The sequence below is a fragment of the Vanessa cardui genome, chromosome 6, assembly GCF_905220365.1.
Source record: "Vanessa cardui chromosome 6, ilVanCard2.1, whole genome shotgun sequence".
Taxonomy (NCBI): domain Eukaryota; kingdom Metazoa; phylum Arthropoda; class Insecta; order Lepidoptera; family Nymphalidae; genus Vanessa; species Vanessa cardui.
Window position 1 is genome coordinate 7,181,475 of NC_061128.1, and position 25,392 is coordinate 7,206,866.

At 31.0% G+C, this 25,392-nt stretch overlaps 2 protein-coding genes across 2 annotated transcripts; both read right to left on the reverse strand.

Moving 5' to 3' along the window:
- Window positions 1-309: 309 nt before the first annotated feature.
- LOC124530477 lies at window positions 310-19,781 on the reverse strand. The gene is made up of 4 exons (XM_047104660.1): window positions 19,270-19,781; window positions 10,747-11,250; window positions 6,171-6,309; window positions 310-1,276 (listed from the first exon to the last, which is right to left on the reverse strand). Exons 1-4 carry the CDS (start codon window positions 19,471-19,473, stop codon window positions 969-971), a joined length of 1,155 nt encoding a protein of 384 aa, XP_046960616.1. The 5' UTR covers window positions 19,474-19,781; the 3' UTR covers window positions 310-968.
- Window positions 19,782-20,841: 1,060 nt separating this feature from the next.
- Window positions 20,842-24,050, reverse strand: LOC124530560 (protein odr-4 homolog). Its single transcript, XM_047104763.1, has 7 exons — window positions 23,851-24,050; window positions 23,580-23,775; window positions 23,095-23,444; window positions 22,633-22,809; window positions 22,219-22,426; window positions 21,722-21,898; window positions 20,842-21,217 (listed from the first exon to the last, which is right to left on the reverse strand). Exons 1-7 carry the CDS (start codon window positions 23,944-23,946, stop codon window positions 21,027-21,029), a joined length of 1,395 nt encoding a protein of 464 aa, XP_046960719.1. The 5' UTR covers window positions 23,947-24,050; the 3' UTR covers window positions 20,842-21,026.
- Window positions 24,051-25,392: the final 1,342 nt, after the last annotated feature.

The following is a 25,392-nucleotide window of genomic DNA, read 5'->3' on the forward strand; positions in this document are numbered from 1 at the left end:
ACAGTTGGGATTTTCTGTCAAGAAAATTTCAGTACAAAGCTAGGCATCGTTAATTATCCGATCCTTCTTCATTTCCGTGTCTAATAATGCGAACAAATGTACCTTTATATAGCCTCAGTAAGCCTATAAAAAGATACAGAATGTTGCCATACGTCGAAAATATTGCCTGGTATTCCAATAAACTACAATGAAAAATCCATATTAGATAATATTTAGAGATCATATGAATATATTTAATTACGACAAATAAAACTAATTTAAAATGAAAAAAATAATTAATATATTTGTTCAATATTAGGTTATAAGTAATCACAATACTCAGTATTAAGTCTTTCATTTGTGTCAATTTAATTTGTAATGTACGCATACAAACTAATATATTTTATTGATTAAAGGAAAAATAGGTGCAAAGAGTTATATTAGCAAATTTAAAGTTAATTTATTAGTCACTTATAGTATAAATAATGATATCACATATAATCATTTCGTTATAATTAGCTACATTATACAATAGTAACCGAATAAAGTATAAAAATATGAGGTTATATTGTTAATTAATATTGTCAATACTTTTAAATATAACTTTTTAATGATGTAACAATACCCGACTTTTAACAAAGGGAATGTACATATTGAATTCCAAATCTTCAATTAATATTGCTGGAATTTCAAAGTTACATTATATTCCAAACAATGCACACATAGATAGCAGGTTGTATATAGATGTAACTTAAGGGCATATTCACACATGCGATCTGTATTTTCAGGATCCATTTTAACGGATCCGTCGCTAACGGTGATGTGTTTTACTAATTCCGGAATACTGTAGTGTGTGTAAATAGTCAAACAAAAAACGTAATCCAGCAAAACAGACCGCAGTGTGATTGAAGCCTTACGGTTAATGTGCAGTCGTTTGTTTTACTATAATGTTCAAAGATATTTGTAACTTTATACGGAAGGTTAATAAATCACTCGAAGTTGACCCAAAACGTTTTCGGTATCCCCGGCTGCCTCAAACATTCACTCCAACTGTCCGAATAAGGAGATTTCTCATCAATATGGGCCTTCCCTAACATTTCCTTCTTCGCCATTTTCGTCTTGCACCCGAGGCTGATATAAATGCTAACTTTATTCAAACTAGCTTTGAATACCGTTAACTTCACCGTTGCCGACTTCGGATCCCATCTGGCGGATATTGTTGGGACAAATCTATCACTTTTCCAATAGCATTCGGCTTTATTAGCTTCTAATATAGTCGCTTTCAGATACAGGGGAGCTGAAAATAAAATAATTAATTGCCAGATTAAAATGTTTAATATACATAATATTAAAATATCAATTGCCAGTGCCAAATATCAATTGATGTTCGCGGTTCAAAATCTTAAATGGTAGTAATACGTTTTTCAAATAGCAAAATCCTCAGACATTATAGTAATCGATTTAAAACTATTTTTATAGTTTAGCTATAGATATATTATTTTTATTTATTTACACTTTCAACACCATGATAATTATACAAAAGACGGTCTTACGCTAATTAGCTTTTCGTTCCAGACAACGAAATCGAGAAATGAGACAAAAATAAAAACTGGATAGGTTGTTCAGAAATAGACTTACATAAAATATATTGTTTTTAAAATTAACACTTAAAACTCAAACTTCGCAAAACATTGGACCATTAGATCTACACAAATTGTGCTGATTTGCATATTTGAGGCCTCTCCACTCAATGACTATATACATGCCTAAATTATTTATTGTATTGATCAATTTAAAAACAAAGGTTTTGCAAAGACAAATTTATTTATTAGGTATTATATTGTCATGACTTATGTAGTACCATAATGTCTTTACAAACTATAATTCCACATAAAAATAATATTATTTCTCAAGTTCCAGTGAAACAAAATAAGGCATTATTTATCTATCATATTTTCAGTAATTAATAAATAATTTAATTTATATATTTAATTAACGTATATGCTTATAATTTATAATCTACTAGCAGACCCGGCCACGCGTTGCTGTGGCTGAGTGATTAAGGAAGGATTTAAAAGACAAAATTTAACACAAATTAACATAGCATTTTTAATTTCATTTTATTTATAAATACTCTGATAACCTTTAATTAAAATAAATCACAGTTTATCACATTAAAGTTTACTGAAGCGCCAGTCGATGTACAATATTTTTGATCAACCTGTCTTTTGTTAGCACAAATAAACGTGATGGTCTTCCTACACGTGAACAGGCCACGTATAATTGCCCATGGGAGAAACATGGATTCTCTAAATCTAAGCCGCAAATAGACATTTTTTGGCCTTGTGACTTATTTATAGTCATCGCGAAAGCTAAACGAATAGGAAATTGCAGTCTTTTAAATGGTATTGGAGAATCTGACGGTATCATTGGAATGCGTGGTAACAGAACGATTACTCCTTTAAACTTTCTTGTCAAAATAGTTGCTTCGAGAACATTTCCGGTGATTTTTTTTATTACCAAACGTGTACCGTTGCATAGTTTAGGGGGGTTCAAATTACGCAGAAGAATAATCGGTGATCCAATTTTGATTCGAAGATTGTGTGGAGGCATTCCTGTTATGTCTAAAGAATTTAAAAATTCAGTTGGAAAATTCACTGCTTCATTTTCATCAACAGTAGTGTCGATTGACTTGAACGACATTAAATCACCTGGTAATAGTTGTTGTATCTGGTAGTTAATTAGATCTACATCAACATTTTTCGCTGCCATAATAGCACGATTACTAAGCCAATTATGATTTAGATAGTTATTTATTATATCTGGGAATACACTCTCGATCAGTTCATTTTTAGTTTAAACAACAGTACAGAAATGTTCTGGTAATCGTATGCATTGGGTATCTTGATAAAATTGTACTTCACCGTTTCCAATATCTAATAATTGCTGAGAAAAAACTTGTGCTGCCGGATCATTTTGGAGTTGTACTCGCATGTTTTTTGTCAATCTTAGAGTTTTGACGTTTCTCTATAAAAATGATTGTTTTAGACATGCATTGATTTCATCGGCAAAAGTAGAGCGAGGAATGACAGGCAATGTTTGCCGGAAATCACCAGATAATAGTAAAATAGCACCACCAAAAAGTCTGTTATTACTGTTTAAATCCTGCAAAGTTCTATTTAATGCTTCGAGCGAATGTTTATGAGCCATGGTACACTCATCCCAAATTATGATTGAACTCTTCCGTAATACTGCAGCCATTCCGCTCCCTTTCTTAATGTTACACATTGCATTTGGATTTGTTCTCGATAAATATTCTTGGAGACGATTATCACGCTGTTCTCTTGATTCATGCGCACGAATATCAGCTATGCGAATTGTGTGAGCTTCATTTCTTTCTGCTCTTTGTTCGACTGATTCGTGAGCTCTTTCAAGACGCCGTTGTCGAGCTTTTTTGCTACGGGCATTGTTGAGGTTAGATTTTTTTGGTGAAAATTTTATTTTTACAGAAAATTTTATGTGAATAAATTCCTTGTACTATTATTTTGTTGTTCTTATATTTCACTGCATTATGTAACTGTAAATTAGTAGCTATATAGATATCCAAAATAATATACAACAAATGAAAATAAAATGAAAATGATCCAGAAAAAGCGATGTCACAGAGAGTATCGATCAAAAAATGGCCAGCACCACGTGTAGTGGAAAATGAAATCTAAAATTCAACGGTAGCGCCATCTATGATAAGTTAATGATAAACGGTCTGACAGATTTCTGTAAAAAATTCCTATGTGGGGCGCCATCTGTTCGAAATTTTCGTAACTTACAATTAATAACAACAATCAACTTTGATAATCAGTTTATTGTTATTTATAAATCATTGAGGCCATTAATCGAAATGAAAACTATCCTATCTCTTAAGTTGGACCAAATTACACATAATTGCCAAATTTCATCAATATCGGTTGAGTTGGTGAAGAGTTCACTGGGAACATACATTGTGACACTGGATTTTTATATATTAAGATTTTGGACCAAATAAATGATGATTATTATGATTAAACATAAACAGCCCTAATAGTCCAGTTTAGTTTATTTTCATCTATACTAATATAAATGTGAAAGTATCTCTGTCTGTCTATCTAACTGTCGCTCTTTCACTATCAAACTACTGAACCGTATTTGATGGAATCTTATGTGAAGCTAACTACTTAGAAAGTAAGCTACCTTTTGCCAGCAAAGCCGCGGTCGACAGCTAGTTTCAATATAAATTAAAGTTACGTAGCGGATAATTAATAAAAGGCATCGAGAAATGAAAACAAAACATATCCAGGGAAGGTATTTGTTTGATGTTTATATAAAAAAAATTTCATAAGAAACGAGCGTTTTTAATTCATTAAAAATCTCGGCTCGATTACAAAAAGGACAACGTGTTTGCAATTTGCATACATTACAGCGTATTGCGACGTATGTTAGTAGGCTGCGATCACCTTGCTGTTTATAATTCAACACCAGCAACGCCAGCCTACTCTCTCTTCTTTAATAAGCAAATAGTATTACACGGCCCACTGGCCCCTCTGATAAATGCAATCCATTCTTAAACGACGTTTGGCGCAGACGTAATATGGAAACCACGACTAAACCAAAAGAACTTATTATAGCTATCAACTTAGTATTCATTTTAAATTTTATGAATAAAATCTCGAATATCTTGAAGCTGCCTCTTTTCAAACTTTTATTATATATATTTTTATTTGCTAATCAAAATGTTCGATATGATAATTCAAATCTTTAATTAAACTTTTGTCTAGTTTGGATTGCAAATATCGCATGAATATTAAAGTTGAAAAGGCACGTTTGTATAACCTTCATAGAAATTTATTTCTTTCATAGCTCAACCCTTTTGGTTTGATTTTGCTTTTGAAATGCAAATATACAGTTTTAAACAATACCGAAAGCTATTTATTGTTTTATAATCTATAAGCTTACAGATTTTATTAAATACAAATGTCAAAAAAGGACGAAAGAAAAAGTATTTAATGAACGTCATGAAATACTTTTAATGGGTATTGTTAATTGTAGTTCATCCAGTAATGCCGGGTATATTCTTAGCAGCTGGTGTACAGAAGTCTACAGAAATCGAATCGTGTTTTTATTTCTCGTTAAGCTTATATTCATGGCTAAAACTTTGTTTACTTCTCGACCCTTGAAGAGCAACGAAACGATAAAGATTTACATTAACTAAGATTCAAAGTTTTAATGCAAAGCTTAACTGGAGTAATCCGTTTATCAACTTTTCGTTTTCCAAACTGCGCTAACAAGAAACAGCACTTGTAATCTATTTATAGTTATTTGAAGATTCCTATTGATAAAACAAATTACTTCGTGCCTGTTGATATTACATTATTAATTAGGAAAGATCAGTATCGATTCCAAAATGATAATTTATGTAACATTTTTATCCAAATTTTGTGTTTTTGGCTTTAAGGAGAAACAATAGTAATTAAGCAAAACCGGGTCATAGTATTGTTTTTTCTTTTTAAATTATAATATACTAGAAAATTATAAAATGTCATGAGGAAATTCTTTCATACTGTATTAATCTTTATTCTGAAATCTTCCCGAAACAAGAGAATACCGATAGCTATATATAAATCGGCAAAGGCAAGGCAGTTCAATAACTTTGTCTCTCTCCTTCGTTAGTCAACCAATTTTTATTTTTATTAAGATAGATATTGTCGAGCTTTAGCGTTAACAATAAAAATCAGTGTTGCTGAAAACCCGATTGGAAGGAAATTGCTTTCTCTATATTCTGTATATAACAGACCCAATTAATTACGTTCAATAATAATAATATTAATGGTGAATGATAGAAAGATATAGAGAGAAAAAGAATTAGAGGGACAGGTATACCAGTTCACTACTGTAAACCGCGTAAAACAACTTCATTCCAAAAATTTAATTAAGATTAGAAAAATACGTACAAAACATATAATAAATACCATTTTCAATTATAATTATGATCGAATTTCGACCACTGAGCGAACACTGGTTTATTTAAATCGCTTTACCGCATGAACGTAATATGACTTACGACACCTTACATAACCACTTACCATTGACATAATTAATATACAAACGGCATATCATATTCGAGCCATTATTGCTTACAAACGACTTATTCAACCTACCTTTGTATTGTTCTTGCTCTTGCATCGTTTGGACTGAACACCTGAGTCTGTTTACAGTCAACTGCACTGTATCGTTTAGTCCGTCTTCGCTAGCTGTGTACAGTAATGTCACTTCGAGCTGCCCTTTCTTATTTTCTCTCTGCAGACAAAAAATATAATTCGTATATATTTATAATTTGAAATGAACAATTAACAAAAAATAATTAAACCTATTTTGTTTCGTTTCGTTGAATAGTTTAATTTAAAAATATGGTCGAAATCTAATACTAAAATTTCCATGATTAAAACCGATTAAAAAAAACAAAAACCTATCGGTACTTTGACGTACTTTGCTAGTGTAATTGTTTTTATAAGACTACTTATTTATAAAAGAAATGTATGTATATTTAATATATGGCATATTTTTACGTTTATCTGTTCCATTTACGAAAGCTTGTAGAAACTACTGAACGTAAGTAGATTATGAGTGATTACCAATCGACGCAGACCGTGTATTGTTATGGACTGTTCAATTTTGAATTCCATTGAACCTGTCCCTACTTTAACGGGAAGAGATAAGTTAACATGTTTATGTATTTGTAGGCAATATTCGTACAATTTGCCAAGACAAATATAAGGTACATGTACTTAAAATATATTTTTAACACTTTTATTTTAATTATTTACTTATAAAATATACGATGTAGATATAAAATCTTCGAATGTTACGTTTGTCTTACGACATCATTCAGTGATGAAACTAAAATGTAATGCGTGTTTTGTAAAGACAATTCCACAAAGCAGAATTGATCAGGGCCCGCCTTTGAGCTGATTGCTCAAAGCTCAAATTGTATCTTTTTAACAAGTCTGAACCTACATTCTTACACCGCAAATGGATACACGATGGATTACACTATGTTTGTTTCGCAGTTTTTTGTTATAAAATGGGGAGACCGAAGAGCGATTGGTCATCCGATTGTATATGGTACAGTGCCTATTGACATCGGTATATGAAAAATTCGATATATTTCCCGATTTCCTGTGTTTTACACACGGGTTTTAAGGGAAAGCGTATCTATTGATTGCTTTGTTAAATAAAATACATTGTTATTATATCTTTCTGTAAATAATTTTGATAATAGATTTTTATAATAAATAACGTTCTTATATTTCAACCTTGCCTATTAGTTCTGAAATCCTCTTTATGTCCTAAATTATATTAAAAATTTCTACAAAGAGAATTTACAAGGTCCTCAATACAAACCGTCCTCAGTACCTTTAATGAATGGAACAGCCAAATATTCACAAAAGACAACTGGCATTTGCTCTTCATTTTATTATTCAACGAGTTATAGATCTCAAATTTTAAATATCATTATACATTTTGGAAACAAAGTTCATTTTTATTTCTATATTAAAGTGTAATAATAATAGCGCAATGGATTACGGATCGCGTTATGTTTTAAAAGTTGCGAGATCGATCCTGACCTCTTTGGCTATTGTTGTACTTACCCGTCGATTTATGAGTTAACATAAGTGATAAAAGGGGTAAAAAGGAATAATTAATTTGGGACATTGCTAGTATTATTTTTAATATATATGAAACATGCGACTCGCCCGGCTTCACACGGGTGCAATACTGATAGTAAATATACTACAAAATATGTGTTTATTCTTCCTCTCGCGTTAATCTATCTATTAAAAAACCGCATCACAATCCGTTGCTTAATTTTAAAGATCTTAGCATACATAGGGACAGTAAGCGGTAAGCTTACTTACTTACAGTAAGCGGTAAGCTTACTTTCTTTTATACTATGTAATATAAGTAATAATAATAAAGAAATGTTACTTTATTATTTTTATAAATCATTTCCCCATTTAATATACAAGTTTACTTAGCGTAACTTTTCAAAAAAATCCTTCAAATTTTACAAAGGAAAGCGATGAAAACCTAACTTAGTCGTAATATTCGTATTCAATTTCAATAAACAACAATCTTGCGGCTAAAAACATAATCTTATGGAATCATGAAAATAACTTTATTATTACAGGAACAACTCGCGAACAATATTCAAACGAAATTGTTTATTTTGTTCGCAGCGAGCCGGTGACTCCCGTCGATGTCAGTAATCGCGTTAATTTATTTCTAGACTGAGAACGTTTTCGTTTACGTGAAATATAATTTATATTTATAATATGATAAGCCAGGATATCAATGTAGGTAAATGATAACAACCTTGATTAAATGACAATTGGTGATGCTTAAACGGACAGAAAATTAATTAATCAGAACGCAGTACCCGAGATCCTGTGTTCAGGCCTTAAGTCGGGTCAATAAAAAAGTTATTGCGTTTTACGTCATAACTGTCATTCTTAATATTGTCAATGGATACACTGTCATGCCTCGGAAAGCATGGGAAGGTGTTGGTTCGGATTTTCCCTTCTATCAAATTATCAAATTAGATTTCACGTATGTTGGCGCGCACACTTATGAATTTGTAATATTTTCTGCGCAGATGTGTAGTCTCCCAAGAGAAATAGTACCATGGCCAAAATAGGTAAAAGGATATCAAACATGGCAAGTGTTTGTTCCAGTGCTACTATTGTTCTTTATCTATATAATAATCTATGTATTGATAGATAAATTGTTATAACATTATACTTCTAGTATAGATCGTAGTTTAGCTGTATACCTAGATTTAAACCAGACATGAAATTACATAATTGCTGTAAAATGTAAGCGTCTTATAAAAAAAATAAATGAATCGAGGTCGACGTCTTGCGTCAGCGTAATGATGATAGGGTACATGTTCTAACTGGGATCGGTCGAGGTCAAATCTATTCTATTGTCAGATACACTAAAGAAGCAAGAATATAAAAGTCAACCAATCCGATGAATCATACATTAATTGGATTTATGTTCTTCTTCTATAATAACTGACGTTTTATGTAAGATAAAACTGTATCATTTATATACGCGTACCTATGACATATTAAGTATGTAATTTACGTAACCATTCAAGTTGTTTTAATTTATTACCTTTAATTCAATTAATTCTAAAGACGTGTCTGAAGATTGTAATTAAGACGCATTATATTATTATCTTTATGAATATAATAAAACTGAAGAGTTTATTAATTCTTTGGTTCGAAAGCGCTTATTCTGATAGTAATCTTATTTTTATTTTTTTTAATTAATATCTAAATTCCTGAGACTAAGGTGCCCAAGTAGATATGCTTAACGCGAATACAATCAAGAACGCAAGAAAATTCTTGTATTTTAAAAAAATAGGTAATTAGTCAGAAATGCTACAAAAACCGTGAATCCAACAATGTTAATGATGATGTCATTCAAAGCAAAAACATTGCTTTATAGATCTATAAAAAGTTAACGAGTGAATAACAATAACGTACAAATCTATACATATAAAATTGGAGTGTCTGTTTGTAATATTAAAATAGCCCTTTTGACCTAATGAATATGTATGTATACACGGTACATATACCAAAATAACATTTTTTACAATTTTTGTTTGTCTGTCTGTTTGTTCCAGCTAATATCTGGAACGGCTGGACCGATTTTGACGGGACTTTGACTAGCATATAACTGATATAATAAGGAGTAACTTAGGCTACAATATTTTTTTGTTAAATTCAAACGCGTACAAGTTCGCGGGCACAGCTAGTGAGAAATCATATCTAAATTTACTAATTGCAAATATTATTCAAAAAATAACACTTATCATACGATAGAAAGAGTTGAGTTTTGGTTTTATTTCGAATTCGAATTAACCCAGTACGGCGTGAAATGTCAAAATGACATATATGACATTGACTATAACAATTATAAGATTCATAGAGTTGCTCCGACGGCACGACTAAATGCCATGACACTAAGAATTGAATTGAATTGATTCATAGGATACACGTATCAAAATGGCGTCTCACTGTAAATTTGTTGTAAACGTTACATGAGTGAGATACGAAATTTAAGAATCACACTGCAGTTATTAATCATGGGAATATTATTGACATGGAAATTTCATATTATTTAGATTCTAGTTTCAGAACATACAAGTAATACACAATGGTATATAAATAGGTGGCGTTTTAACTTGATGTATGCAATTTATTTTATACTTATCATCAAAAAGAAGCTGACATTTCGGACGCGTTGCAAACAAACACTGACAAAATATAATAACTAACCTAACCTAATAAGAAACATAAAGTTTTGTATGATAAGATAAGATTTATAGATCCAAAGTTTCCGCATAATTGATCAAGTTCGACACACTAGACATTTAATCCTTATCGAATTAAATGATTAGTTATTCTGTATTTAAGTTTGGGAGACAAAATCAAACTAATTTGGAAAAATTGTGAGTTGACTTATACATATAATTAACTAAAATAGGGAAATACTCTAGACTTGATACTTTTTCTTTATAACATTTTTTCGTTGTTATTGACGAGCGCTGAATGCCATCAATAAGCAAAATAGAAAAAGGGAAAAACCAATTTATATATAAGCTTTCCTCAGATTTGCTAAAAAAAGGTCGGTTATTTGCTAACGTAAAAATATTATAATACTTACTCTAGAATCGGCGGCTGACAATCCGCTAGCAATCGCATTTATCGGCCTCCAAATATCTGGAGTGCCAATTAAGCCATTCTTGAGATCGTTTTGGAATAATTTCGAATCGAAATTCCACGTGGCTGCCCCAACAGTTCGTCTTTTTTCTAATATAGACTTTTGTGCAATCGCTTCAGTCTTCGTAGATTTGAAACTGTTAAATGTTTTCCCAAATAGATTACCCGGTTTTGTTTTTTGTTCGTCTTCAGTCATTGGTTTCGATGTCTTCGAGTCTAAAGTTTTGGCACTTTTTCTTCTATCCACATCGGCTTTTGTTGGTTCTAATAATGCATAAATAGTTAGTGATATAAAATGTCCTGCAACTAAACTCTGAAGATCGACTTTATCCGTTGTCTTCTTAACATCCTTTTGTTTTAATTGAAATTTAAAATCTTCGTTCCAAATAGGCCATGAACTTTCTTGTAACGAAGTTTCGTACTTATTATCGCCGGGAAACATTTTGACCTGAAATATGATAAAAATATGTTATTTTGATTTTCAATTGATATAAGTATATTTACAAAAACTGAAAACATACGTGTACGATATTATGTCGTATTGACGCACATATTATGTCAGAGTGTACGGTCGAAAAATAAAATTGTCAATTTTATTATTTTGGATAGAAGATAACAATCGCCTCAGCGTTGTAATATTTTTATAACCATTGTATATGTTTTTATGATGATATAGGGTATATTGAGCCTATAATAGTAGGTATAACAGAGATAGGCCATGATGATAAGTGGTCGTCTTAACCCATAAACATTGGCAATATCATACCCTACTTAAGCATAACATGGTAATCGTCGAACCAAGTTATTATAACCCTTAGCTACTACTACACGAGCTAGAGTTTACCACTAACAATTATATTTACTTTTGTTGAATATCTTATGAATAATCAACTGCAAAGTACGATTCTTCATAATTTTCGAAATAACATAAGACTGGTACTACATAATCATGTTGTAGGCGCTACCGGTAATTTATTTATTTACTCGTTACAATAGCAAGACTATAACTGAGGTACATTTATAAGAATACGAAAGATAGAGAATATTAGACCTATATAGATTAAAAACAAAATTAATTTCAGTAATAATTAACACTGAAATTCGCGTCTTGAAACTTGAAGCATCTTACGGTTCCTACGGTGACAAGAAATTTTATAAGGCGAATTTTATATTTCTCGTCAAATTAAGATGAAAACTATGAATACGTTTTTCGGTATCACTATTTTTTTCTACTCGAATTTAAAACGAAGAATATTTCGATTTTCATTTTATTTCAGACCGAATTTGCTTTTGAAATAGAATGAGGAACAAAAGAGACAGCCGTGAAACATTTGTCATGAAAAATCCGAACATGATATTTCTTGTGAAAAACCGTACCTATATATGGAAGTTTTTCAGAAAATTGACAAAGAATGGACTATGTCGAGTCCCGAATCTATGTGGTTTGTTTTTCTTAAGTCGTTCTTACCCCTAGAGTGTTTTTTTACGAGCGCAATGCTTGCAGCACAGCTCTCGGCGAAAAATTTTATTCTATCTTTCCTTGTTTCGTCAGGATCTGTACAAATTCACCTTCAAATCATGACACGGTATGGTAGTGTTGATGTAAAATAACGTAAATAAATACATACTAACTACATGTATGTACCTATGGAATCGATAAAGATCTATAATCTTCCAATACATATATAATTGTCAGTTTTCATGTAGTTACACAATATATTCAACGTTAAAAGCAAAAAGCATTGTAATTAAAAATAGCTTAAAATCTATCAAAAACTAAATTATCTTACAAAAAATATTAATTAATCTCACGCCCACACCGACAAATATTCCAACGCCTAGCCTAATTAGACTTTATTGTTTGTTCTATAAATACACAATTGACATAACAAAACGAAAAATTAATTACTATGTGTTTAAATTATCCCCAATATCTTACTCACATGTCTGCGAAATCGAATACAAACATTGAGAGAAAGTCAACTTTTCCATATTTCTTGAGAAAATGTTATTAATGTCTGATATTAGTATAAGGAGTGCGATTGTGATGTAATAAAGTACCTAGTCGTTTCAGAGATATATCTTATGAATATATTATATTTACAGTAGACTTTTTATAAACGTGACTGGTTACTAAAAACGATTCAATCTAGGTACAAAGATGATTGGATGGTGTTGATTTGAAATACCCCTAATTTCCAAATCAACACAAAATGTGTATTCCTTGGTTCAAAAAGTAAATAGTAATTATAACTGGTCTATAATTTCTTAATTACTTTAAATAAGAAATTATTAATTATATTTTTTACAGAATGAATAGTAAAGTTTTCAAAAGTTTGTGTGCCTTTGAGTGTCTTGTGGCGCATTGGTAGGCCAAAATTTAATTTTAAAATTAATTGTTAATGAAATTGTGAAAGCCAAATATTGCTCCTGAGACCTTTCTACCCGAGATTTGCATTGCCTAGGGAACTCGACATGGTTAATTCGGCCCTGTTATTACCAGGGATACGAAATTGTTTTAGATTATTGTATTGTTTCGGATAGTTTTATTAACGGATATAAGATGTTTTAGGAATTGGAAGAGGGGAATTAAAATAATAACAAGGTAACGGCTTTACTTGAAGATTTTATTTGATATTAATAGATAAAAAATTGCCTAAAAAATTGATAGGTACTCAATTTTTAATCGGATTTGGATCACCAATGCCGAAAATCTCAAACAAATTTTTAAGTCGGATATCCGACCATTTAGGCTACAACCGGTGCTCAGCAATATAATACATATTAAAAATTAAATCTGGATTTTTAGAACAACAAACCACCTCTAATTAACGTTAACGCGCAAAGCAAAGATTATAAAATAGCTAGACCATTAAGTATAAGAATCGAAACGGTGACCTTCACTTGCATGCCTCTGCCTTTACGCTTCGCAGAACACGATGTTAAACTAGCTGCATGACGGTTACCGCATATCAGATAACATTCATAAAGCAAAGATAATATTTTTTAATAACCTAATATGCTACTTCGAATCTTAAAAAACACTTTTTAACTCATTCACTCATTCATATTCAATCTTTAAACGATATTTTCGTAATAAAGGTAATTAGATAATAAATTGATGCATTTTTTATCTCAGATCGTCATTCTGACGTAGGTCAAACGGCTTATCTCGTAATTACCTATGAAATTATGTAATATTGTAATAGTTTGCGTTACAGTGTGTAAAGGAATTGATAGAAGTAAAACAAACAGTGTTCGATATAATTTCAAAAATAGGTCAAGCGTAAAGTTCAGTACACGGCCAATCTTAGATTAGAATTTGATGTGAGATGTATTTATTATCATAACGTAAAATCGAAATTAGAATCATATCGCTTTTATCGGTCCGTTTGATTAATATATTAATAAGTAGTGTTCGATCGCTTCGACCGGGCTTTATGGGACGGTCGTAGATTTTAGGTATAAAAATGGCCTATTTATAGCCGAAAACTACTAATAAATATATCTATCGTTCTGACCGATCATCGACCCCAAGAAAGCCTTTAGGACTAAAGCATAAGCAAATTTTAGCAAATTCTGTTCAGTGGTTTGCCATAAAAGCACAACAGACAGACAAAGTTATAAGTTATTATGGCTTTCCAAAAATGTTGGAAATAAGGTAAACAAACCTTAGATTTACCTATGTCATTATATTTGATAATATTTCAGCAAGGTGTATGCTACTAAGAGTTTATGATCGGCACTAATGCAATAAACTACTTATTTCCACTTTAAATTAACTTCCAATATTCCAATAACAGTTTCGTCGACATTTAAATAAAACTAGTTATAACGGATTTTAGTAAAAAAGTAAAGTAAAGTAACAGCCTGTACATTTCCCACTGCTGAGATAAGGCCTCCTCTTCCATTAAGGAGAGGGTTTGGAACATATTCCACCACGCTGTTCCAATGCGGGTTGGTGGAATGCACATGTGGCAGAATTTCGATGAAATTATACACATGCAGGTTTCCTCACGATGTTTTCCGTCACCGCCGAGCACGAGATGAATTATAAACACAATTAAGCACATATATATATAGTGGTGCTTGCCTGGGTTTGAACCCGCAATCATCGGTTAAGATGCACGCGTTCTAACCACTGGGCCATCTCAGCTCACCACTGGGCCATCTCAGCTCAACGGATTTTAATCGCGTGTATTAATTATTTGGGACATCCCGACGTTTCGAGCACTTTACAGCGAAAATTTAAGACAACATTAAGTTTCGTCGACGTTCAAAATGCAAGTTTTTCGCAAATCCATAGTAAATATCATAGATTAATCAAGCTTTCACCCATTGATATCGCGTCAAAATGCTTTTTGTTTATTTGGCTTCTTACCTTGGAATAAAATAAGAAATTAATACTTCCACTTTGAACGTTTAATAAAATAATATATAATTATTAGCAATGGTAAAGCAAAGGTGTTGATGTTGTACATCTTCATCATCTATATACCAATATTTGCCGTTGTGCCTTCTAGAATTTAATTTCCGTGAAACGTACTTGATAATCACGACTTCATAACTTGCGTCCGGCACTAACTGGGTTTACATTTAGTACGATGGTAAATGTACTATAACAAGTCTTAAATTTGTACACAATTCCTATTTCAAAAGCATTAAGTCTTACTTTAAAGGTATGTTTATGAAAACGAAAACATTGATTTGATTTTTTAAATAACACTTTAATAACATAACAAATAAAAAAATATGAGCCTAGATAAGATATTATAACTACCGAAAAAACCCAGACCCGCGGAACAAATCGTCAACTCGGAACCCATAATTTATCGGACAAGTTCAATTAATCGTCCGACGATAACGCCCCGATCAGAGCGACGACAATTAATTTCGTCTCATTAAATACGTAATTTGATACCTGAAGTGTTGCCACACTTGTTACCGAGTGACTTGAAAATCACTTGAAATTTTAAGTCTGCAACATCTTTTAACTAAGAAATTTCATCATCATACGACAAGTAAACACATAATAAAATGTTTGCATTACATAGCCTATTCCAACCACAAGAACACCCCTCTTACACACAAATAAACAACAATACAATATTTGACATACATATTTGACATATCATTGGCCGAGAGCTTGAATAATCTTAATAATCATTCACGATTTGGGAAATAATTGCGATTGAATGTCGGTGAAACTGTTAGCGGAAATTTGAAAGTTAAATTAGAGATAATCCATTACGTAGAGAACCTATGTGTAATAGATATATATCTATATAGATAAATTGTTCCTAAAAAATTTCGATGTGGTTCACATCACATCACATCACAAGTAAAAGGATGTAAGGAGGCGCAAACTACACCTTAGTGCCCCAAGGCCCAAGCCAACCTCACCTGCCCGTGGTGCATCCTGTCGACCAGCAAACGAGGCTTTGGCGACCGACTGATGGCGGTATAACCATCAACAAAATAGGCGTAAATATTACTGCATAATATCGGATTATTTTGGACACCCTCTACTAATTACGAATCAAACAAAAATGCACTGTAATTATTTTTGATCCAGCCAATGAGAAATACATTCTGTTAAAAATCAATGATTGTTACATTACACACTCAAGTGACTAAAATCAAATAAACACAATAAAAAGTAACTAACATACTACAGTACCAAAGTTTAATCTCTTTTTAATAGAAATTTTAGAAAGAAATCCTACATAAACTTTACACATATACGATTTGACAAATTATATGAAATTTTTGAAAACGTTTTTTTTAAAGCGCGTCTTCAAAAATGTCTATTTGTCAGTATAACTATATAATATTTTGTCAATATTTAACTTACGTTAGGTAAGTTATATCTGTGAGCACTACGTAAACAAGCATATTGCTTTCATATTGAATGAATTGATTAAAAAAGTACAATTTCTATGTATGTATATATATATATATATATATATATATATATATATATATATATATATATATATTTTAAGAAAGAAAAAGTTCTATGTATATATATACATAAATATACTTTTATACATACATATTTTAAGAAAGGGAATGAAACCAGGCTAAGCGTATAACAATATCCTTCAAACTTCATGTTATTTCTACAAAACTACATCATTAAATTAATAAGTAATTATACAATTATAAAGTTTAAGTCTTCGATTAATGATTAATGATTTTTTTTAATTAAAAAATTATGATGGATTTATTATTTATGTATAATCACCCTATAAATATTGAAACGCAACGCAAACGTTCATTATAACGCGTTAAACGTTTAATTTATAATCGAACTAAATTCTACACGCTAAGTAAGGATCCGCATAATAACGCGTGTTTGGACCTAATTATTTTAGAATTATTACCATAAACATGTTAATAACATTTTAGTTGTGTTTTCGTATACCGTTCAGTAGCTAGGTCCATTAGTCACCAAAATTTTCTATTGAAATAATGTTAAACGACTAATTTCGTTCAGGTAGGTAAACCAATTTATATAGGGAAACGAAAGATGGGCTACGTAATACGTTGTCGATGGTGTGGCTAAGATAAATTACAGATATGACGTTGAACATTTTCTGATAACGAAAAAACAATAATCGCTTATTGAGCATGCATGACATATCGTTATGAATGATTGCAATTTAGTATAAGAAAAAATATGTTTTCGTTTACATTTTACTTATTCCGACTTAAATAGGTATTTCACGTTTAAAATCGTAGCAATTATTGAAATAAATAGATGTAATCATGGAAATTATTAGAATAGATTTACAAAACAAACAATAATGTTCAAAAATAATCTTAGTTAATTGCCTGCAATCTACATACCCATCGCATATATATAGTGTTTTTAAAATTAGGTAAGTAGTAAATTAGCATGTGTCGACTAATTGTTCGGTATTTGAACTCGACGTTAATGAAACGTTACTACGTACTGCGTGTTGGTTCACGTAACTGTTTAATTACGTTTTTAGCATATATTTGGTTTCATTTAACTGTTCCTCGTACTATTTTCGGTATAAATTCCAAGTTTATTTATTGATTATCATTCAAATTAATTAACACAGTGAATAATTATGAAAAAGCGTACAGCACAGCGATAATTATAACCACAAGTAAATATAGGTATAAAATTATACACGTTAATTACTTTTTTTTTTAATTATACTTGTTTCTTTTAATTTGCATGTTAAAATGAATAAAAGTCGAGCTGTAAATAATGCCTTAAATTGCAATCATATTTCACGGTTCACAATATTTCGACAGTTTAGAATCTGACGATAGATTGTAATGTTACAGTGACATATTGTACAACTTCTGGATTGAAGAACAAACGTAACAAAAACAAATGCTGATTTATCAGGGTAGGAAATTTGAAATTCTCGGATTTTCTCTACCATTATATGCATATATTAAATCTTGAATAGATGTGTGTATTGATGAAAATTGAAAACCGCCCTCAAATCTGTTGTGTAATTTAAATGATCTGTGCGCAAAAACGGCTAGACGAGACTTTGTTTTATACTATTTAGATAATAGATTGTGAGCAAAAGCCTGGGCCAACGACACCGAATTTTTAAATAATTTCTTTAACAGGATTAAAGGTTACATACACATATAAGATTACATACATACATATTACAGGTTATTTATATGTCCTTCTACTTTTAAATGAGGTAAAATCTTAAAGAGCATAAAATCTTCAAAATATCTTTGGAAAAAAAATTATTATAAAATGTAATTATTTATATAAAGCAACATGGTAGAACAAGGTATGTCCAAGTCTCCTTAGGAGAGCACACCTTTGCCCGAAAGTGAGACGTACTACTTATAAAAAAAAAAAACGAGCAAAGCAAGCTATAATATGTAGTTTTATAAAAGTTACAATTACGCTTATCTTATATTGATAATAATGTTAGAAATAGGTGCTTCAAATTTACCGATTCCAAACGTGTAATGCGATTATGCAGTCAGCTGTAATGATAAGATTTTTATGTTATTACTTAGTCATTTAACATAAGAAATAGGAACTATTTATTTATAAATATTAATATTATGTCATAATATCCATTTATAGAAATCGTTATCGTTTGCCCGCACCTAGGTATCTAACTTAATAATTATGAATTATGGAATGTGAAGTAACCCTATTAAGAGAATATATTAGACAAAAGGCGATTAAAACTCGAAGAATGCTTTATAATTTTCATAATTTTAAGTAATATTTCATTTAATAGTAATATTTAATGTGGTAAAACATAGTCACTTACCTATATGTTTGCACTTACCTTACCTAACGATGTTTTTATCTGTAAGTGCACCTACCTCTAGTAAGCATTCTTGTCTTAATTGGTCTATACATACATCGATTAACGCTTAGAAATTAAAATACATTTCCAAATAATAGTAGCATTTTTCGAAAAATAAAAACATTGTTAAGTACCTTAACGAGGTATCCATGAGCTCGACTAAGTCCAAACAAGGATGGGAGATGCCGGGCGCCGATAACAGTCACGTACAAATTTTTATTAACTGGATGTAACGCTAATTTGAAACCTATTTCCGGGTCCAAACTACCACTACCCGTTAACTGACTGTCTTTATTTATATTCAAAATATTTTTAAGTTTATTTATTGAAAACGCCATTGTAAACAAAGTCGGTCTCAGTTTTATTTCACAGAAAACTTGTATCTAAACCGGTTTTTCGTATAATCAGCCGTACACATAAATAACTCATTTCATTTTTCTTTAATGTTCATTAATGATTATCTCATAAACTTCATTTATTATACAGTAACACAAAGATCCACAAACAGTTAAAAACCACAAACATTAAATAAATAACAACACTACATACGCGACATGTTGACGATTTGTTGAATATTACTAGTCCTATTAGAAATCAGCGTGTGTACTTGTATAGTCACACATAAAGGCAGCACTTGTCGTTCCTCACTATCATATTTGATAATGCGATACGACCGATTAATGAAGTAGTATCGAAATACTATTGTATCGTATCGGACCTCTCTGTCACTCTCAAAGTTTTCTTTCGAGCATATGACTACTCGTATGAAACAAAAACATGTGTTAAGTATGAAATTCTCATTGATGGTATTACAACATCATCTACTTGGCTGCCATCTATTGGATTATTGAATGTTTATTATACTCTTTAGTTCGCCACTAGATGGCGCTGTAAATCCAATGATTATTTCACATGACGATCTTGATTAAATATTAATTGTATCTTAACTATTAATTCTTAAATTTATGTCTATGTAAATCGCAGCTGATTCAACACTTGCAATTTATATATTCGGCAGGGTTACCGAACTTTCATGAATATTTGAGTAAAATATTGTACATTTGAGCGATTTATTTCAATAGATTTCTAATGTATATGTTTTGAATTAAATGGAGGTATGAGGTAATAGTAGTAGGTACCTATTATTAATTCCCTTGGTTTTGCAAAACCCTTCTTCACATAAAAAAATAGTCGAGCACACTGCCATAGTAGAAGGTATTATCGAGTAGAGGATATTAATATAACACGTGGTAGAATTAGAATATGTGTGAAATCCGAATCAGGGTTTTCGGCAACCCAATTTCAATTTGAAGTATAAAAAAAAGTTAAGCACATGATAATTCAGTGGTGCTTGCCCAGACTCAGAACATTCACGATATTCGGTTGTTTCACGTACCTATTATATCCGCTGTCCTGATGGTTGCTTAAAGTTAAACCAGACTCCTTAAAGATTCGCTAAATTATTCTTCGCCTTTAAAAAGCAAAAATAATTCATTTTATTTCTTTCAAATGTTCAATACTGCTTCCATGTTATACATATTAGCGATTCTTTTATTTAAACCATATTTAAAATGCACTTAGAATGTTCGAATGAACAAGAAAAACCTTGGACTTCAATCTCATGTCTCGACTTTATTATAATTAAGCCCGAAATGTTATGTAATAAGTTATTAAGATATTACAAAAATAAAAAAAAAAGAAAGATGTAGAAAAAATAATTATTTATTTATGGAAAATTAAATACTAAATTACACAGCATAATCTGTACAAAACAGGTGCATATCTTGTTTTATATGTTTAAAATTATTATTACATCAGTAATGTAGTCAGTAAACAGTTTTTTACAAATAATAACAAATAGGGCTTATAATTTAGTATATTAAATGCAAATTCAGGACCTTGTGAGAAGTTTGCCCATGAATTGTACAATTGCGTCATAATAATGTATAAAAATCGACACTATTAAAACAAACATAGCAAAGCAAATACCGGTGATGTACATAAACTGACTAGCTTCCTGTGGTGTTGCCAGGAGTTCTTCACTGCTTGTATCGCGATCCAAAGCGTCAAACTCTGAAGTATCTAAAAATAATTATATAACTACATTGATTATTTACAATATTACCTTACAGCTATTTATATAGTTTTACTTGCACTTATGAGCATACTAATTAATATCCTTAACTATAATGACTAGAATTTATTTTTAATTAGTTTGTCCACTATATTACAAGCTTAGACCCTCAAAAGAAGAATTGTAACCATAAACAATCACCAAAAGTGGCTATGCTGCGGGGAACAACTTATAATGTCATCCTGACCAACTACGGTCACAGCGACTCAGCTCAAGAGAGACCAGTCAACTACAGGACATTCTCAGGTGTACTCTTTATTACCACTCTCACCAATCCAAAACATTGCTTTCTGCTTTGCTACAATATATGTAACCACTAAACATAATGTGTATGCATTGCTTTCTGCTAAATGCAAAATTGCTAATTAGTCCTTGAGATATAGAAAAACACCTATTAACTCAGAAAAATACGTCATTATTAATTAATATATAAATAAGTTAGAATACAATACCGGCAGGAGTTTCAACATCACAAACTACATCGCCCTCAGTAATCTGTAAGTCGAGGAGCTCTTTAACAGACAACAAGGCTTCAGCTGGTGCTTCACCAGGAAAGAGATAGTCGCAAAGATAAAGTGAACCCACAGGAACCAATACTCGCCGTGGTGGCTCATTAAAACAGACTTTCTCTGTAAAAAGCAGAAATTACGACTATGAATTTAAACTTTCAATTATTACTAATTTAACGAATACTACTAAAATTAAAAACAATTATTATGGTAATATCTATGATTTTATATTCACTTTAAATTAGATTTAGAATACAATGAAGAATCTACCATTTGTGAAACCCATTGTGAAATTCAAGTGTATCCAAGGGTTTTTAGATAATTTTATATACAAAAAACAGGTTTTAACTAAACTAAAATAGTAGATAAAGCTTGTTGCATAGTTATAATAGTAAAAGTTTGAGTTTACTTTCCAAGATATAAATGAAAAATAATCTTACCTTCTGGCAACAAGTTATCATCAATCAAAGCATCACAATGCATTGTGAAGCGGGAAGCTAGAGAACGGATGATATCTTGTTTAACTGCAGCAATAGCTTCACTGACTGTTGCCTTCGGGTACATAAACACACTGGAGGATACAACCCCACTAAAATGTATGTTACCATCACATTCTAGGTATTCCACTGTTTCTGGAAGGCTATTTTCCTACAGTTACAAAAATACAAATATTTTTCAATAAGTTGGTTATTCAAGAGCAATATATTATATAGACATCTTCTGCATATTAACACACATACAAAAGAGTAGGAATGTAAACTAAGTATTTAATTAATGTATAAATAAAATTTTATATTATTAATTAACTTGATTAATTATTTAATGGTGAAGCTAACTATTTTTTAAATACTTACAAAAGGCACAAATAAAGAAACATGCATTGATTTTGGAGCGTCCTGTGTAGTCTTTGTACTACTCTTCAGCCTTTTTTTCTTTATAAGTTGTTCCAAAGCATCAGAACCATCTTTTAACTCTCCATCAATAAACATTACACTTGACTGAATTGTTTTGTATGCAACTTCTAATATTTGCTGAAAATAATAAGAATTGGGAATTATTCATCAAACATCCATATTTCATTTAAATATCTATATATAATAATAAATAATTATACCATTCTAACTCAACATTAAATAAGTAAGTAAATGGCATTTAAAGCAAATACATATTTTCCTATAACCAGTAGTAGTAAGGTGAAAATACAGATCAAATCATTTCATTAATATCATAATAAAGTTTTTCATAACATACTAAAAGATAATATGATAAATAAATATAGACTACGCTACATGTGAGAATTCTCTATATTGCTATACCTGGAATTGTTGCTTTACTGATATACCACTTTTCTTGACTATGACTGGATAAACATCATCAAACTCATAATAACAGTCTAGTCTCTGCCATTGCTGCATCTTGGGCAAAAATTTCCACTCAACTGGCTTCATTGATGTGGTTTTGCTTGACCCAACCTCAATACTTTTACATGTCAGTACTTTAGTACTAGTAGACATATGGAGTATGAGTCTCTCATTCAAATGAGGATAGTTTCCAAACATATACTGGTTGCTACTTAAAGTTTTATGTATGAAATTGAGAATAGCTTTAATTTTACTAAAATGGTTAGGATCTTCAAAGACATCTTCATCACTTGTGATAAAAATACCTATAAAAATAAAGTTGAAATCACATAAAAAAAGAATATCTGGTATTAGTTTATAAGATTTACAAGTTACTAAAAGTTTGTGTGCTTTATTACTAAAATCATTTTAAAATTTTAAATATTAAAAGCAATGCATACCTTGAACAAACATTCCTCCTGGTAACATTCGTGTTACATGTTTTGCATGATCCGCAACCCATGCTTCTGACACTCCTAGTAAATTTCGTACGGTTTCAGTTTTTTGTGAATCGTAAGTTTCCTCTGAAACTGTATCAGCAGTTTTGTCGTCGGGTGTACGGGCTAAGTGAATTATATTTTCACGTGCATCAGTAATCTGTTAATAGTTGAATTTTATCGTAATTAACTTGCAATTAATATAAAAAAAATTACCGAAATAGAGATATATTACCTGGCCTAATATTAATCCCAATACAAAGTTTTCTTGAGTTGCATATTGCTCTAAATATTGAAGACAATGCTCGGGAGAATACACAGTCCTGACCATTTTGCAAAATTATATGATATTTATATTAAAAGAAATACTATCATTTATTTATTTTGTTATGTCGTGGCGACAGGCGACAAGACAATTTGATGGTTTAACTTCAAACATCACATTTGACAGTTGACACTTGGCAATCTTCCGGTTATTTTGAATGATGAAAATATTGAGTCGATGGTCATTCGAAGGATTATCCTTGACTTTAAAGCACCCATTTGTAGGCCCTAGTAGAAAAATTAGATCCATTTAAGCATTCAAAAACTCACAGACAGATTGCTAGACAATTTAAGTAATTTGCAATCTTATGTCATATGGAATGTTATAATAGGATAGGACAGTAAATAAAATCAAATCAAAATAAACTTTATTCGAGTAGACTTTTACAAGGACTTTTGAATCGTCATTTTACAATTAAGTGAAGCTACCACCGGTTCGGAAAGTAGATTCTACCGAGAAAAACAGGCAAGAAATTCAGTAGTTACTCTTTTTAAAAACTTATTTATATTTTGATATTTTTGTACGGTCCCAAATAAAAGTGTTCTTTCTTTCTTTTCTTTCTTTCTTTTTTAACGTTTAAAAAATACAAAGTCATGTTAGTTAAATACAATTATTTCAATTAATATATCCTGCTTGGAAATCAACAGGTATAACCCCACGCTATTTTATCATCTATAAAATCTTGTATCGAATAATATGCTTTTTCTACCAAAGTATTTTTTACAAACGATTTGAATTTACGAAAAGGCAAAGTTAAAAATGTCTGCGGAATTTTATTATAGAAAGGGCCCCAAAAAAGATTTATTGACTTTGCGGAGTCGGAAACTTGGCGTTATAAGCTTATCCTTACCTACTCCTTGCACATACAATAATTGTCACTGATTTTAGCAAAGTGATCAATGTTACTGTGAACATACATAATATTGTTGTTAATATATTGCGATGCAACAGTGAGTATTCCTACTTTGTTAAAAACGTCCCGAAGAGTCTCTAGCTTTCTCTATTGCTCTCTTTTGTAATATAAAGACAGATTCAATATCTGCAGCGTTACCTCAAAGTAATATGCCCTATGACATAATACTGTGAAAATAACCAAAATAAACTTAACGAGCGGTATCAATATCAGTTGTCTAACTTATCTAACCGCGTATGCTGCGGAGCTGAGTCTTCCTGTTAGGGATGATAAATGAGAACTCCACTGAAGTTTGGAATCCAATTCTATTCCTAAGAACACCGTGGTATCAGCTACTTCAAGACGAAATAGATTTTATTTTTTGAGCATTCAAAACTAAATTATTTACTGTAACCCAATTGTGTATCTGTGATAATCCACCGTTGACATCGTCATAATCAGTTTTTACCCTGTCAGCAAACAAAACTATATCACAAATACCATTAACATAGAAAGGAAGATCATTTTTATATACTAGAAATAGAAAGGGACCCAAAATT

Bases quoted from the DNA above. Each gene is read 5' to 3' on its own strand.
- LOC124530477 (XM_047104660.1), bottom strand. From the start codon at position 19,473: ATGGCGTTTTCAATAAATAAACTTAAAAATATTTTGAATATAAATAAA. The intron at 11,251-19,269 runs GTACTTAACAAT...ATCATATTTCAG, and splicing joins CTCATGGATACCTCGTTAAG to GTCAAAATGTTTCCCGGCGA. The intron at 6,310-10,746 runs GTAAGTATTATA...TTTTGTCTGCAG, and splicing joins TGTCAGCCGCCGATTCTAGA to AGAGAAAATAAGAAAGGGCA.
- LOC124530560 (XM_047104763.1), bottom strand. From the start codon at position 23,946: ATGGTCAGGACTGTGTATTCTCCCGAGCATTGTCTTCAATATTTAGAG. The intron at 23,445-23,579 runs GTATGCATTGCT...TTATTTTTATAG, and splicing joins AGGAGGAATGTTTGTTCAAG to GTATTTTTATCACAAGTGAT. The intron at 22,810-23,094 runs GTATAGCAATAT...TATTATTTTCAG, and splicing joins CAGTAAAGCAACAATTCCAG to CAAATATTAGAAGTTGCATA.